The 12,603-nt window shown below is 31.0% G+C and overlaps 1 protein-coding gene across 1 annotated transcript in view; it reads right to left on the reverse strand.

Moving 5' to 3' along the window:
- Window positions 1-12,603, reverse strand: part of ADGRA3 (adhesion G protein-coupled receptor A3) — a 125,093-nt gene that overhangs the window by 38,684 nt on the left and 73,806 nt on the right. Inside the window, exon 10 of the mRNA XM_051966285.1 lies at window positions 9,196-9,351. Coding sequence (XP_051822245.1) covers window positions 9,196-9,351 — 156 coding nt within the window. The remainder of the gene's footprint in view (window positions 1-9,195; window positions 9,352-12,603) is intronic.

Raw genomic sequence — 12,603 nt, forward strand, 5'->3', positions numbered from 1 at the left:
GAATCAAAGAATAAATTAGAGAAACACAAGAAATAATTTCACTCAAAGAAAGATGATATACCAAAACTATTGGGGAATAGCCAAGTAGTTCTCAATGAAAGATTTGTATAACTAAGTATTTTTATCAATTGGAGAAACAGAGAGAGACAATTGGATATACAACTAAGAATAATCCAGAAAAGAAACAAATTAAAAACCAAAACACCTCTATCCAAACATAAGGATAAATTCTGAAAATTCAAGAAATAAAGGAAAATAACAATGAACTGAAAGAGCTGATTTCTGAAAGTAAAAAAAAAAAAAAGATAAACAATGAAGAGGAAATAAAAGAAATTAGAAACAAAATGGAAAACAAGTAAAATAGATTACTAATTAAGGGTAAATTAATAGAACAAGAAATAGAGAATGTAGTGACCCAAAATCAGAAAAAAAAATTAAGTCATAAAGAATCTAAAAGGGGGACAGAAGGTGGCAAGATGGCTTTGAATTCTAGTAAATATTCAAAGAATAATTTCAATGGATTTTTAAAAAATAATGCAAATCACACTACCAAAAGTCCTTCTACAACAAGAAGTGTGGTCCTAGAATCTAACCAATGAGACACAATACAGAGAAAACTATGAACAAACAGTTCTAATAAATGAATGTACAAATATTAAAATAAAAAGAAGTTATAGTAATGCATGAAAAATACGAATAATTCAAGATTTGCTTTAAAACGGTGTATGTAATAGAGCATTTTAATAACAAAACAATAAATTTACATGATAGCACAGATGATCAAAAAAGTTTTTTATTTTCTTAAAATACATCACCTATTAATTTTATAAACAATAAATAGGAAGAATGAGTAGACTTTTCTCAATATAAGTTATGTACTTTTAACTAAGAGCTAGTTTAGTTATCTATAATATAGAAATGCTAAAAACTTTAATTCCAATAAACTCAATATTAAAATAACTATGTTCATTCTCACCACATTTATCTGGTACATATCTAATATAGTCAGCCCTAGAACTGACTGAACATTATATTGCTACGTTTGCTTCTGAGTCTTATATGCTCCAAATCTGTTCTACTTGTCAACTTTTATTTTGAAATAAATATTGAACAGCTTTTCTAATTACTGTTTTCTACTATAGTTTCAGATCTTATACTACTCGGGCCTTTGCCTTCCCAATTTTTGTCTTTATCTTCCTTAAGAATCTTGATCTTTTGCTGCCCAGTCCAAATTAGACTTCTATGTGATATAATAGCCTTGAGATTTTGATTTGACTCTGAATTTGTCAATAAATCTAGGTAGTAGTGTTTTTTTTTATAATACTAGTATAACCAAACCATGAACAATGAATACTACTCCAATTACTAAAGTCAGTGATATAATCCATATTTGTCCTCTGGTAGCTGGATTTCCAGCTTTATATATTCTGTGGTTATTTAATTCCATTTTTTCTACTCTTCCTTCTGAGTTTTATTGAAATATAGAAAAGCTGATTTGCACTGGTTTATTTTTATAACCTGACACTTGACTGAAATTATTTATTTTTAGTTGAATATCGAAAGTTCTCTAAGTAAACCATCATGTCACATACAAAAAGTGATTATTTTCTCTTTGTTTTTACTTACTCCCTCCATTTCCTTTTCTTACTTCATTTCAACAGCTAACATTTCTAGAATGCAATCATCAAAGCATTGAAATATTTTTCACATATGTTTCTCAATAAATTACAAATTTCAGAGGATTGCTCAGGACATTGAGAGGTTAAGTGACTTATCCACACTTATAACAAGAGTGCGACACAGACAGGATCTGAAGTTGAATTTTAACAGATCTCGACTCCAAAGCTAGCTTTCTATTTATTGTGCCATTCTGTATCTCTCAAGTGTAAAGCATGACAAAATCATACATAATAAGATCGAATTACTATTTCAATAAAATATATGCAATATATGCTACTGTCAAAGAAGTTGATACAATTTGAGAGTATTAATCATAAACCAAGAAATTTAACAATAATATTATAAAATGTTATCCTCATCAATTTCACAGGAAATGGGGGCTAAATAAATTCTGATTAATTAACATCAACCCAATTTAATATCCTTCCTCATTTCCCTCATAAAACTTTCCTTCAAGCTAAAATTTATCTTTCTGTTTCCATTCAGTAATTTAGGTTTTCTCTTTATTGCCTGACCAGAAACAAGGTAAGATGGTACAGTTATAAATTTCATTAGTCTAGCCTAAAGAGAGCCACAGTTAGCATGCCTTCTTGGGTACAAGAAGTCATTTCCCACAATATTCCTGTTTTTCCCAATGCTTACAAAGTTCTGGGCACTCATATCCAGTTAAATGAAATGGGACTGAGAATATACTCTCTTTGGATTGCCCAGAGCACTGACTCACCTATCTAAGATTTCCAGGAAATTAGTATTTTCCTCACACTAGAAAGACATGTAGAATGTGAAGAAGTACAATTTAATTAAATTTCACAAAACTAGTAATCACTTATTGCATACAAAAAAGGAGAATAAATACTGGGGAAAAAAAATTATACAGGATGCATTCCCTGACTTCATAAAGCTTACTCCATGCTACTTCTCATAAAACAATTGCTTATAATACATTTTTTATTTCAAAGCCTGTGGGGTAAAAATGGATAATAACTATTTTTGATGAGAAGGCAAACTACTATGTAGATCAAGAAGAGGAGTGAAATGTATTATAAGATTGGGGAGGAGGGAGAGATCTATTTTAAATGTCACTTTCAAGATTTATCATACATTATGAAAATTTTTAAAGAGGAAAAAATTATTTTTACTGAATTGTTTATAAGAGAACTTCACCATAACATTAAAGACTATCATTATACACAATTGGTCAGTGTTTTATTTGCAGTGGGTTCAACTTATATAGTAATTATACTAAATTACAATGTCAGAGGAAAAAAATGGAATGAAAGCCAAGTTTTTGCAATTTCTTGCCCAGACAATTTTCTTATGTTTGTATTCCTAACAGTTTTTTTTTAAAGGGAGGAGACTTTATTAAACTATTCTACAATATAAGGTGACTAGAAAATTCTGAAATCCATTTAAAAATTACATCCTTGAAAGTAAGCACCCATTTGGTTCATTTTTTTTTCCCCTTTTCCACACAGAGTGGAGCATTTTGCACATGGGAGATTATCAATCTTACTCAAAATATGACTCTAATTCCTAACTAAGGCAGGGAGATGCCCCTGAATTCTTAAAAGCCAGAAGCCTACTTCTACCAGCATGGAAAGATTTCTGTTGCCATTCTAGCAACAGATTATGTCTGACTTCCAAGGCCCAGGACTAGACTAAGTATAGAAAGCTTAATTACCAATAGGTTACCTCCTTGGAGATGAATTCTTTAAATGATGGCAAACTATATAACAAAAACATAGGGACCATGCAGTCCCTTACTGCTTCTAGGATACCTGTGGCAGAAAAAGGGGCAGAAGGATCTAAGAATCAAATAGTTGTTCTTGTTTTTTTGTTTTTGTTTTTTGCTTTAGAGGTTTTTTTTTCCCTTCACACCAGCCAAGAACACTAATTCCTCCACTGACTCTCAAAATTTACAGATTAACTAAAGACCTATACATATGCAAACATATTACTGGAGGAACTAATCACAATATTGTCAGTATAAAAGAAGCCACCAGATTTGCCATTAAATGGGAGGGATGGCTCATCAGTAATGACTGGAAGGATAGAGAAGGAGTGAGGGGGAGAAACAAGAGGAGAGAGAAAGAGCGAGACAGGGAGGGAGAGAGAGAGAGAAGAGAGTAGGTTTTATCATTTGTACAGAAGCATGAAATATGTGGTTGTCTCAGAGTGCAATGCTAGTGATAAATGTTTGAAAAATATCATGAAAAGAATTGCAGATCAATCATTATCAAGTACAGAGGATAGAAAGTTAAAGAAATTATACAAATGGCTTGATAATTTAATTTAACCAACATATAGAGTGTGGCCCAATGATTTCAACAGAAAGATAATTTATAATTTAAGTTATGATATTTAGTTGGATAGATAACCAGCAGGTCTCTTCAAATACTATCGTGGACAAACACAGTAAATGACAACTATCCAGTGCTTTAAAGTTACGCAAAAGATTTTCATTTTTATCTCATTATATTCTCATAGCAAACATGCTGAGAAAGGTGCTGTTGTTTTCTCACGAGACTTGGAAACAGAGAGATGAAGTGAATTGACAAGAGTCACACATATGATGTCAAGAGGATTTCAGAAAGCCCCCATTCTGTAGGATAGATCATCCCTTGGGAATCAGTGAATGGACACGTGCAAGAGTCAGATAGGAGGGGCAGGCTAGGATCAGCATTACTAGAGGGAATATATAGTGACCTGAGATCAAAGACCCATTGAAAGAACTAAGTTGTTTGCTAAATAGAATTTAATTTTCCAGTCCCATTGGACTTTAATTATGATAGTTCTGAATCCTTGTGATATGATGTTGCAAATTATAGCTGAGAAAAAAAAAAAAACAACTTATTTCTGAAATACTACTTAAATGGTTTTTAATTGTAGGGAAGCATTAGAAATCATAATATGTGTACTTCTCCTTGACCTCACTCCCCGAAGACCATTTTGGCCTAAGAAGAATAATACAACCTGTTCCTCCATCTGTCACTCCAATTCTGTGAATATCAAAGGAAATTATATACAGGTAAGCATTTTAGAGCACAAAACAAGTATAAGATACTACTCTAATTGGCAATACTCACAATAGAATTGAATGAAGAGACACAATATTGTTAGCTTTAATTTTGTGAGAAGTAATTAAAACCAAGAAAAAACTGATCTATAAATAACAGCTATTTGACAAACCTAGAATAACAGCTGTTTTTATTTTATTAGCCCCACGATTTTACTGGTTAAAGAATACTTCCAAAAAGAAAACTCCCTCTAGTAATGCAGACCAGAAATTGTTCTGCAATGTATTTTAAATATTATTCTCTATTATATATTAAGTTATGTGAAACAGTGAGCTTAAGGGATTTGCCAAAGGTCATAAAGACAGAAGGATCAAGAGATGAGACTGACCTAAAATCCTGAATTTAAAGAAGGCTCTCTATTCACTAAACTGCCTCTCACAAAGAAATAATTGCAGAGATAAATTATTATCTTAAATGTGATAAGATCTAACTTACTCAGCAAACCAGAAACAATAGTATGAGTCCCAAAATTATATACTTTTTTAAAGCAAGCTCATTTAAATATAACAAGCTCATCTACAAATAAATATTCCATTTCAATGGTTCTTAAATTTTCCAACCTGTAAGTTAATTATACCATCTGGCTAATTATTAATTTCACCTATCTTAAAAAAAAAGATTATAAGAACATTCTAGTATCTGGATATGCCTTTAATTGGTTACTAATAAGACCTATTTTAGTTCTAACATTATCTGGGTTCTGCTGTACTACAGAAATTTTAACTTGCTTTCTTACATATAAAGTTATTCTTTAAAACATAACCTGAATACTTACTTTACCTTAGCCTACATGGAAATATTTATATTTATAGGCATTCAATAATTGTTTATTAACTTTCTGGTACAAAATAGTTTGATATATTTCCCTGCTAACATAAACTGGCTAACAATACTTTCTGTGTTTAGGTAATGAAAGGTCATATAATTCCTAAAAAGAATATTACAAGATGGAAGTTGAAATTTTTCTGAAATTTTCATTATGTACTTTTCTAAATAGAGTAAGAAGCAATTAGTCACCTAGCCTTATTAGATTTATACATGGATTTTTTTTCTTTTAAAAAAATTTATAAAATGTGAAACATACTTAAAAAAAGGTTATTATAGTATTTAAAGAGTTTTCATTTGCATATTTAAAATACAAGCTTATCTTTAACAAGTTCTTCTATATTCTGCACATCTTTCTATACCAAGAGCTGCTTTATGATAGTATCTTATAAAAATGTTGTAAAATGATTTATCTCCATGTATTTAGGTTTCTACTTCTCTCCGTTATTACCAAAATCTCCTATCAGTTCCTAATTCTTGTAAGATAAGAAAACAACTTAAGTGATCAAATAGATATTTCTGTTGGAGATTTTTTAATCCAAGACTGATAAATTCCCCATAAACAAGCATTTTAGTTGAATTGAAATGCACAGTGATTTATTTTAAATCTCACTCAAAAGTTGAATAAAATTATTCTAGTATAAAAAGGATGAATCTGAGCATAATAGGTTTAGTAAATTTATGTTAAGACTAAAGAATAATGAATATTCAATGTATTATAATTGTTATATGACTTGATTATAAAACATTTAAGACTAGAACAAAAATGAGAATTAAAAATATATAGTGCAATCTAACTTTTAAATATCTGAAGAAAATCAAATTAGGGAATATATGTGATTAGTTTGTGAATCTTTCAAATATACAAAAATAATTTTAAAACTCATGCCCTAATAAATACAGATACTTATATTGTCTGACAGAAGGTCTTTAGTTACTTTTAAAAGACCTCACTAAATTAATCATTTAGATTTGACAGCTTAATAGCTTTTATTGCTTACATTAAGACAGAATGATACTAGCTTGTGTCAAACTGATGCAGACTAAATCATAGCTAGGAAAGTAATCTCTCTATAATTTAATAACCTGTGAAATAATCTATAGCAGATTCACATTTTGGACCTGATACAAAATCATTAATTTAATAAGTTATTTGTTCAACTATAGTATAGAATATGCATTAAAAATGATCTGCGTATAACTACCTCAACTATAGAGTTAAAATCTTTAAACCTCATTATTCATTATAGTAATGGCTGGCTGGTGAAAGCTTTTTTTTTCCTTTTTTTTGGGGGGGGGGCAATAAATTTTTAAAAGCTACAAATTAATTAGCTAAGATTAGTCAAATGCAGTATATATATACTTCATTACTACTTTGTTCCACATGCATTTAATCTTAAAATATGATTCACTGCTAATATTATTTATATGAACCTTTACATTTAATATGTTTAATATGTTCATCTTTAAGAACTCTTCTTATCTCTAAGAGTAACCTAAAATAACTTAACTTGCTCTGTTCCTCTGGCTCCAATCTATCTTCCAAACTTATTTTTCTTTTTTTCCTTTTGATATAAACAGATTCATACCTTCCGCCATTATAGCCAAAGCGAACTCTTTTTCTAATTCAGCATTTCATAGCCTACCTTTATTTTCCTTGCTCATCCTAGTAAGGAAGACATGATTTCTTCACAATTCTTATCTTCTTTTAAAATTCAGCTTATGCAGGCAAAACTCCTCATGTATCTAGCAATTAGTACTTTCATATTCCCCAATTGTTCCTGGAATTCTTTGTCCGATATCAGTAACCATTTATTAAGTGTTTACTATTTTCCAGGCATCCCGGTAACAGGAGCTATCCCTTTGTCCATCATATTAATCTCTATTATCATTGTATTACATCACACAATGTAAGCACCTTGAGGTAAGGAGCTATTTGATTATTAAGTTATGTATTCCCATACACAAATATACCTTACACATAACAAGCATTTAAATATGTTTTGAATTGAAGCTGTTTCTTCCTTGTGTGGCTGAACAATGCTTCCGATATTGTTATTGACACCTGCTCTTTCCTCTATAAAAAGCTTTCACTTTCAACCCCATCAACCATTCTCCTAAAAAATAAGAACACACTGGCTGATTTTTTTTTTGTTTGTTTGTTTCTTTTATTCTTGTTGCCTCATGTAAACATTAGTCTCCACTTTCTCAAGTAAAATATTTTGGGGGAAATGGGATATTTTCTTTTTTTAAATCTTATTTTAACATTTTATTTTTTCTCAATTACAGGTAAAATAATTTTAACATTGTTTTTCAAATTTTGAATTCTAAATTCTCTCTCTCCCTTCCCCCATCCTCACCTCACTGAGAAGGCAAGCAATTTGACACACATAATCATACAAAATGCATTTCCACTTAGTTGTTTGGTAAAACAAAATACAAACCAGAAAAAAAAAAAAAACACAAACAACAAAAAAATTTTAAAAAATAAAGAATATAGAGAAAAAGTAACTTTGATCTGCATTCAGACTCTACTCGGTCTTTCAATAGAGATGGACAATACATTTCATCCTAAGTGATTCAAGAAGAATTGGATCATTGTATTGCTGAGAACAACTAAGTTATTCATAGCAGATCATCATATAATATTGCTGCTTTTATGTACAATATTCTCCTGGTTCTGCTCATTTCACTTTGCATCAGTTCATATAAGTCTTTCCATGTTTATTTGTTTATTTTAAGCAAGATGGCATCCTGCTCATTATTTCTTAAAGTACAATTCCATCATAATCATATACAACACATTCTTCAGCCATTCCCCAATTGATGAACACGCCTATTCTCCTTGCTGCCATTAAAAAATCTGCTATAAAGATTTTTGTACATAGGTTCTTTCTCCTTTTCTTTTTTTTTTAAATCTCTTTGGGATATAAGCCAAGTATTGGTATTGCTTGTGATTATATATCAAAGGGTAATTATATAGTCCTCAGGACACAGTTCCAAATTGCTCTCCAAAATGGCTGAATCAGCATGGAACTTCTCCAATAGTACAATATTTAACTTTCCCACATTGCCATCCAACATTTGTCATTTTCCTTTTCCATGATATTGACCATTCTGATAGATATGAGGAAGTAGCTCAGAATTGATTGTTTTAATTTGCCTTTCTCTCAGCAGTAATTTAAAGCATTTTTTATAGAGAGAGAACTTGGATTATTTTGTCTGAAAACTGTTCATATCATCTGACTATTCATCAATTGAGGAACAGCTCTTATTTCTATAGATTTGACTCAGTTTTCTATACATTTGAGAAATGAAGTCCTTATCACAAAAAGTCATAAAAGAAAAAATTAAGGTTGTAATTATTATTGCTATGTAGTTCTCTCCATCTTATTTTCCTAAGCCCACATCAGGATTAAAATGATCTCATTAAAATCACATACTTTTCAAAATTAACAAAGTTCCACCTATACTTCTTAAAATACATCTTGATGGGAATGTGATTTGGATTTTTAAGAAAAATCAAAATGAATAGCTATGTGAAAAGGAAGTGTCAAATTATAAGAGCCACATATCTAATTTCTATTTTTATATAATTAAATTAGGAAAATACCTCTTTTGATTTTTCCTCTTTGGTGAATCTTCCAAATTTCTCTATCATTTCAGCCACAAATAAAACATCCATTTTGTCAGAGAAATTTGCTGCCTCCACAGTATAAGCCAAAAGCTGCCTAGCTGTAGCCACAGCATTGGTAAGATTGAGGGGCATCTAAATAAGAAGCAAATGATATACTTAGATACTCAACAATGACAAGAAAAAAACACTAGTACAACATTGCAACAAGCTTTAGCTCTTGCCTTTCAGCTCAAAAATGACATTACAAGAAAACATTTTATAATTTACTCACCATAATCAATAATTTTATGCTTATAAGATAAATAAGGTTAGTATCCTGAAAAATCTGGAAAATAAAGAAATAGCTCTTTGTTTTTAAAAAATGTATTATTGATGCCTTTTGCCATTAAAGCATAGTCATTTCTCAACTTCTTCTGAAATAAACTCTGCACTGGGACAACGACAAAGGACCAAATAAAACTACTCTATACAGCAAACCAATATGATATATATATATATATATGTATGTATACATGTATATATATATATATGTGTGTGTGTATATATATATATAATATTTTGTCCTAATAATCCCACCTACTTAAGTTATTATGAAAAGTGATATAATTCACTTTGTCCTCTCTGGAAAACTTTTCACTGATTTTTCAATTATCCACCATTAAAGTTCTACTTAGTGGTCTTCTCATTTATACATCATTAGAGTCACTATACATACTGCTCTATTACTTCTACTTATTTTCTCCAAAATCACAGAATCTTTCAAGTTTCTCTGAATTCTTCATATCTGTCATTTTCATTTCATAATAATATTCCATTGTTGATATAATTTAATCTAAGTTTTGATTTTTTGCTTTTGTTCCTCCAGACCTTTTCCAATTGATGATGAATGAATTTTTTATTTTTATTTTTTACAACTGCAAAGAATACTGTTTATTAGTGCTTTAATAGGCACTGGGTATTTAGTTTCTGTCTTTGACTTGCTTAACATAATTCACCCATAATGGGATTATTGGATCAAAGGGTAACGATAGCTTATTCACTTTTCATGTGCTTGTCCAAACTGAAAACTAAAAAAGTTAGGCACTTTACAACCCGATCAGAGTATATCATTATCATAGCTGTTTTCCTACAATCTACCCAAGATCAACTTGTTATCTTTGCTAATAGGCACTTTACAAAAAGAAAACGATAATTTTAATTCACATATTACATACAACTAGTGATTCAGAATATATTATCATATAGCCATTTACTGATTAGAATTTTTCTTTTCAAAATTCTTCAACTTCTTCAGCCTATTTATTAGTAGGGAACAGTTCTTAGGATTATATAAATAGGAAATATTTTAAATATTTAGTCCTTGATACCAAGGAGTTTTCAAGCATATAAGAACCATGAAGCAAGGTAATATAAGTATCTAATGAGCAATATAAACTAAATATCAGAGTTTCAGAAAGAAAGAAATATCTTTTAACAAAGAACAAATATGAGTTTCTTGGCAAGGTTAACAAAGAGCATGTTCTAGAGAAAAAATAAAGATTCTCCCTCTAGCATAGCAAAAGTTAGTTCAGGCACAAAAAGTGTCATTAATGAATATCCAAGAGTAGAGCTGATATATCCATTAGGAGAATAAACCTTGAGAATGGTTTACTAATCCATGGATGGACAAGTCAGAGACACAAGCAAAGAAAAACTGGGACAATATGGCAGTCCAGAAGGAAGTCAGGGACTTCTTACTAGAACAGAAAGATCACATGAGGAAAATGAAGTACAAATCAAACTGTGGCAAATGAGAGAACTGGCAGAAAGGTGGAGGTATGCTAGCAAATGTTTAACAAACAAACACAACATACTTCTAAGCTTAATCTGAATTATTAACATTTTCACCATCATTTTCCTAAACACAGGCATGCAACAGAACAATAAATCAAGGACTGATTTATAGTTTGCAGATTTCTAAAGTGAAAATGTGTACAATGAAATTTAACAAATGGACTCTTCCTGCTCAGTTCAGCAAACTCCTATGGGGATGTGCAGTAATAAAGGGCAGAAGTCAGGGGTTAAAAGAGAGTTTTCTTTTTTCCTGAAACATGCTATAGAAATGAAGGAAGCCTTTTCTTTAGAAATTCTTGAACACTCTACCCCAGTCTGTATTTACTGAAGTAGGAGCTTCATCACATTTGGAACACACATTCTGTCTATCTTAGTTACAGATTAGCTGTAATCAGGACTTGGATGTTTGAAAAAGAATCATCCAAAATTCCGTCATCACAACCTTATGATTTGTAAGCTAGAAACAAAGTCTCTCCAATGGCATATTTTCTTGGGGCCTGAGGACAAAGCTTCCTAGAGGGGATGACATTCGAGCTGAGCCCTGAGATGGAGAGCAACCTTCTAATGCCAAAGACGGCAGGACAGCATTAAAAATAGAGATGATAAGGGCATGAAACAGGAAGAAGCTAGAGGATATGTGAAAGGAGGCAGAATAATAAATAATTTTATTAGGGCATAAGGAGGCTTTATGAAATAAAAGGCCAAAAAGACGGAGTGATGACCTGAATGTCAGACTAAGTAACTTTAACTTTATCTTATAGATAATGGGGACTTGCTAACTGCTTTTGAGCTATGGTGACAGATTATCAAAGATGTATTTTACAAATATTAATCTGGAAGTGCCATGAAGAACAGGCTATGCTTCATAGGAACACAAATATCAATTAGAAGGTTACTAGGAAAACCCCAAAGAAAGATAAGGGCCTGAAAAAGGATTGAGGCCATGGGAATAGAAAAGATAAATTTGAAAAAAGTTTTTTTAAAAAAGAACAAGACTCATCAAATGAATGAATATAGGGAAGAGAGGACAAAAGGAGAGTCAAAGATGGCTCCAAGATTTCCTGCCCATGTGAATGGGAAAATATTAGGGACGGAAGAAAGGAAGGGAAAGAAAGAAGGGGAAAAAAAGATAGAGGGAAGAGGGAAGTCAGTTTAGATTGCAAGGCTGGTTTGAGAGGAACAATTCCTAAAAAATTAAAAAGAATGCTAATTACTGGCCATTTTACAACTAAATCAATATCTACTGTCTTCTGCTCAGGGATCCTTAAAATTTTCCCCATGTTTGACTCCTTTTCACCTCAGAAATTTTCACATGACCCTGGGTATATAGGTATATAAAATGGGTATGCAAATCATACATTTGCTAATAATAAATCATCATTTCATGATTCCCCCATTCAGTTATGTAATCCCACATGGGGTTTGGGACCACAATTTAAAAAGCAGAGCTCTAGACAATGCAGAGAAAACGATGAATACTGAATTTAATTACTGAATTAATACTGAAGTTTATAAAGATATTTTGTTTCAAAAGTAGCTACACTGGATTTC

Source organism: Antechinus flavipes, chromosome 6, assembly GCF_016432865.1.
Source record: "Antechinus flavipes isolate AdamAnt ecotype Samford, QLD, Australia chromosome 6, AdamAnt_v2, whole genome shotgun sequence".
In the NCBI taxonomy this organism is placed as follows: domain Eukaryota; kingdom Metazoa; phylum Chordata; class Mammalia; order Dasyuromorphia; family Dasyuridae; genus Antechinus; species Antechinus flavipes.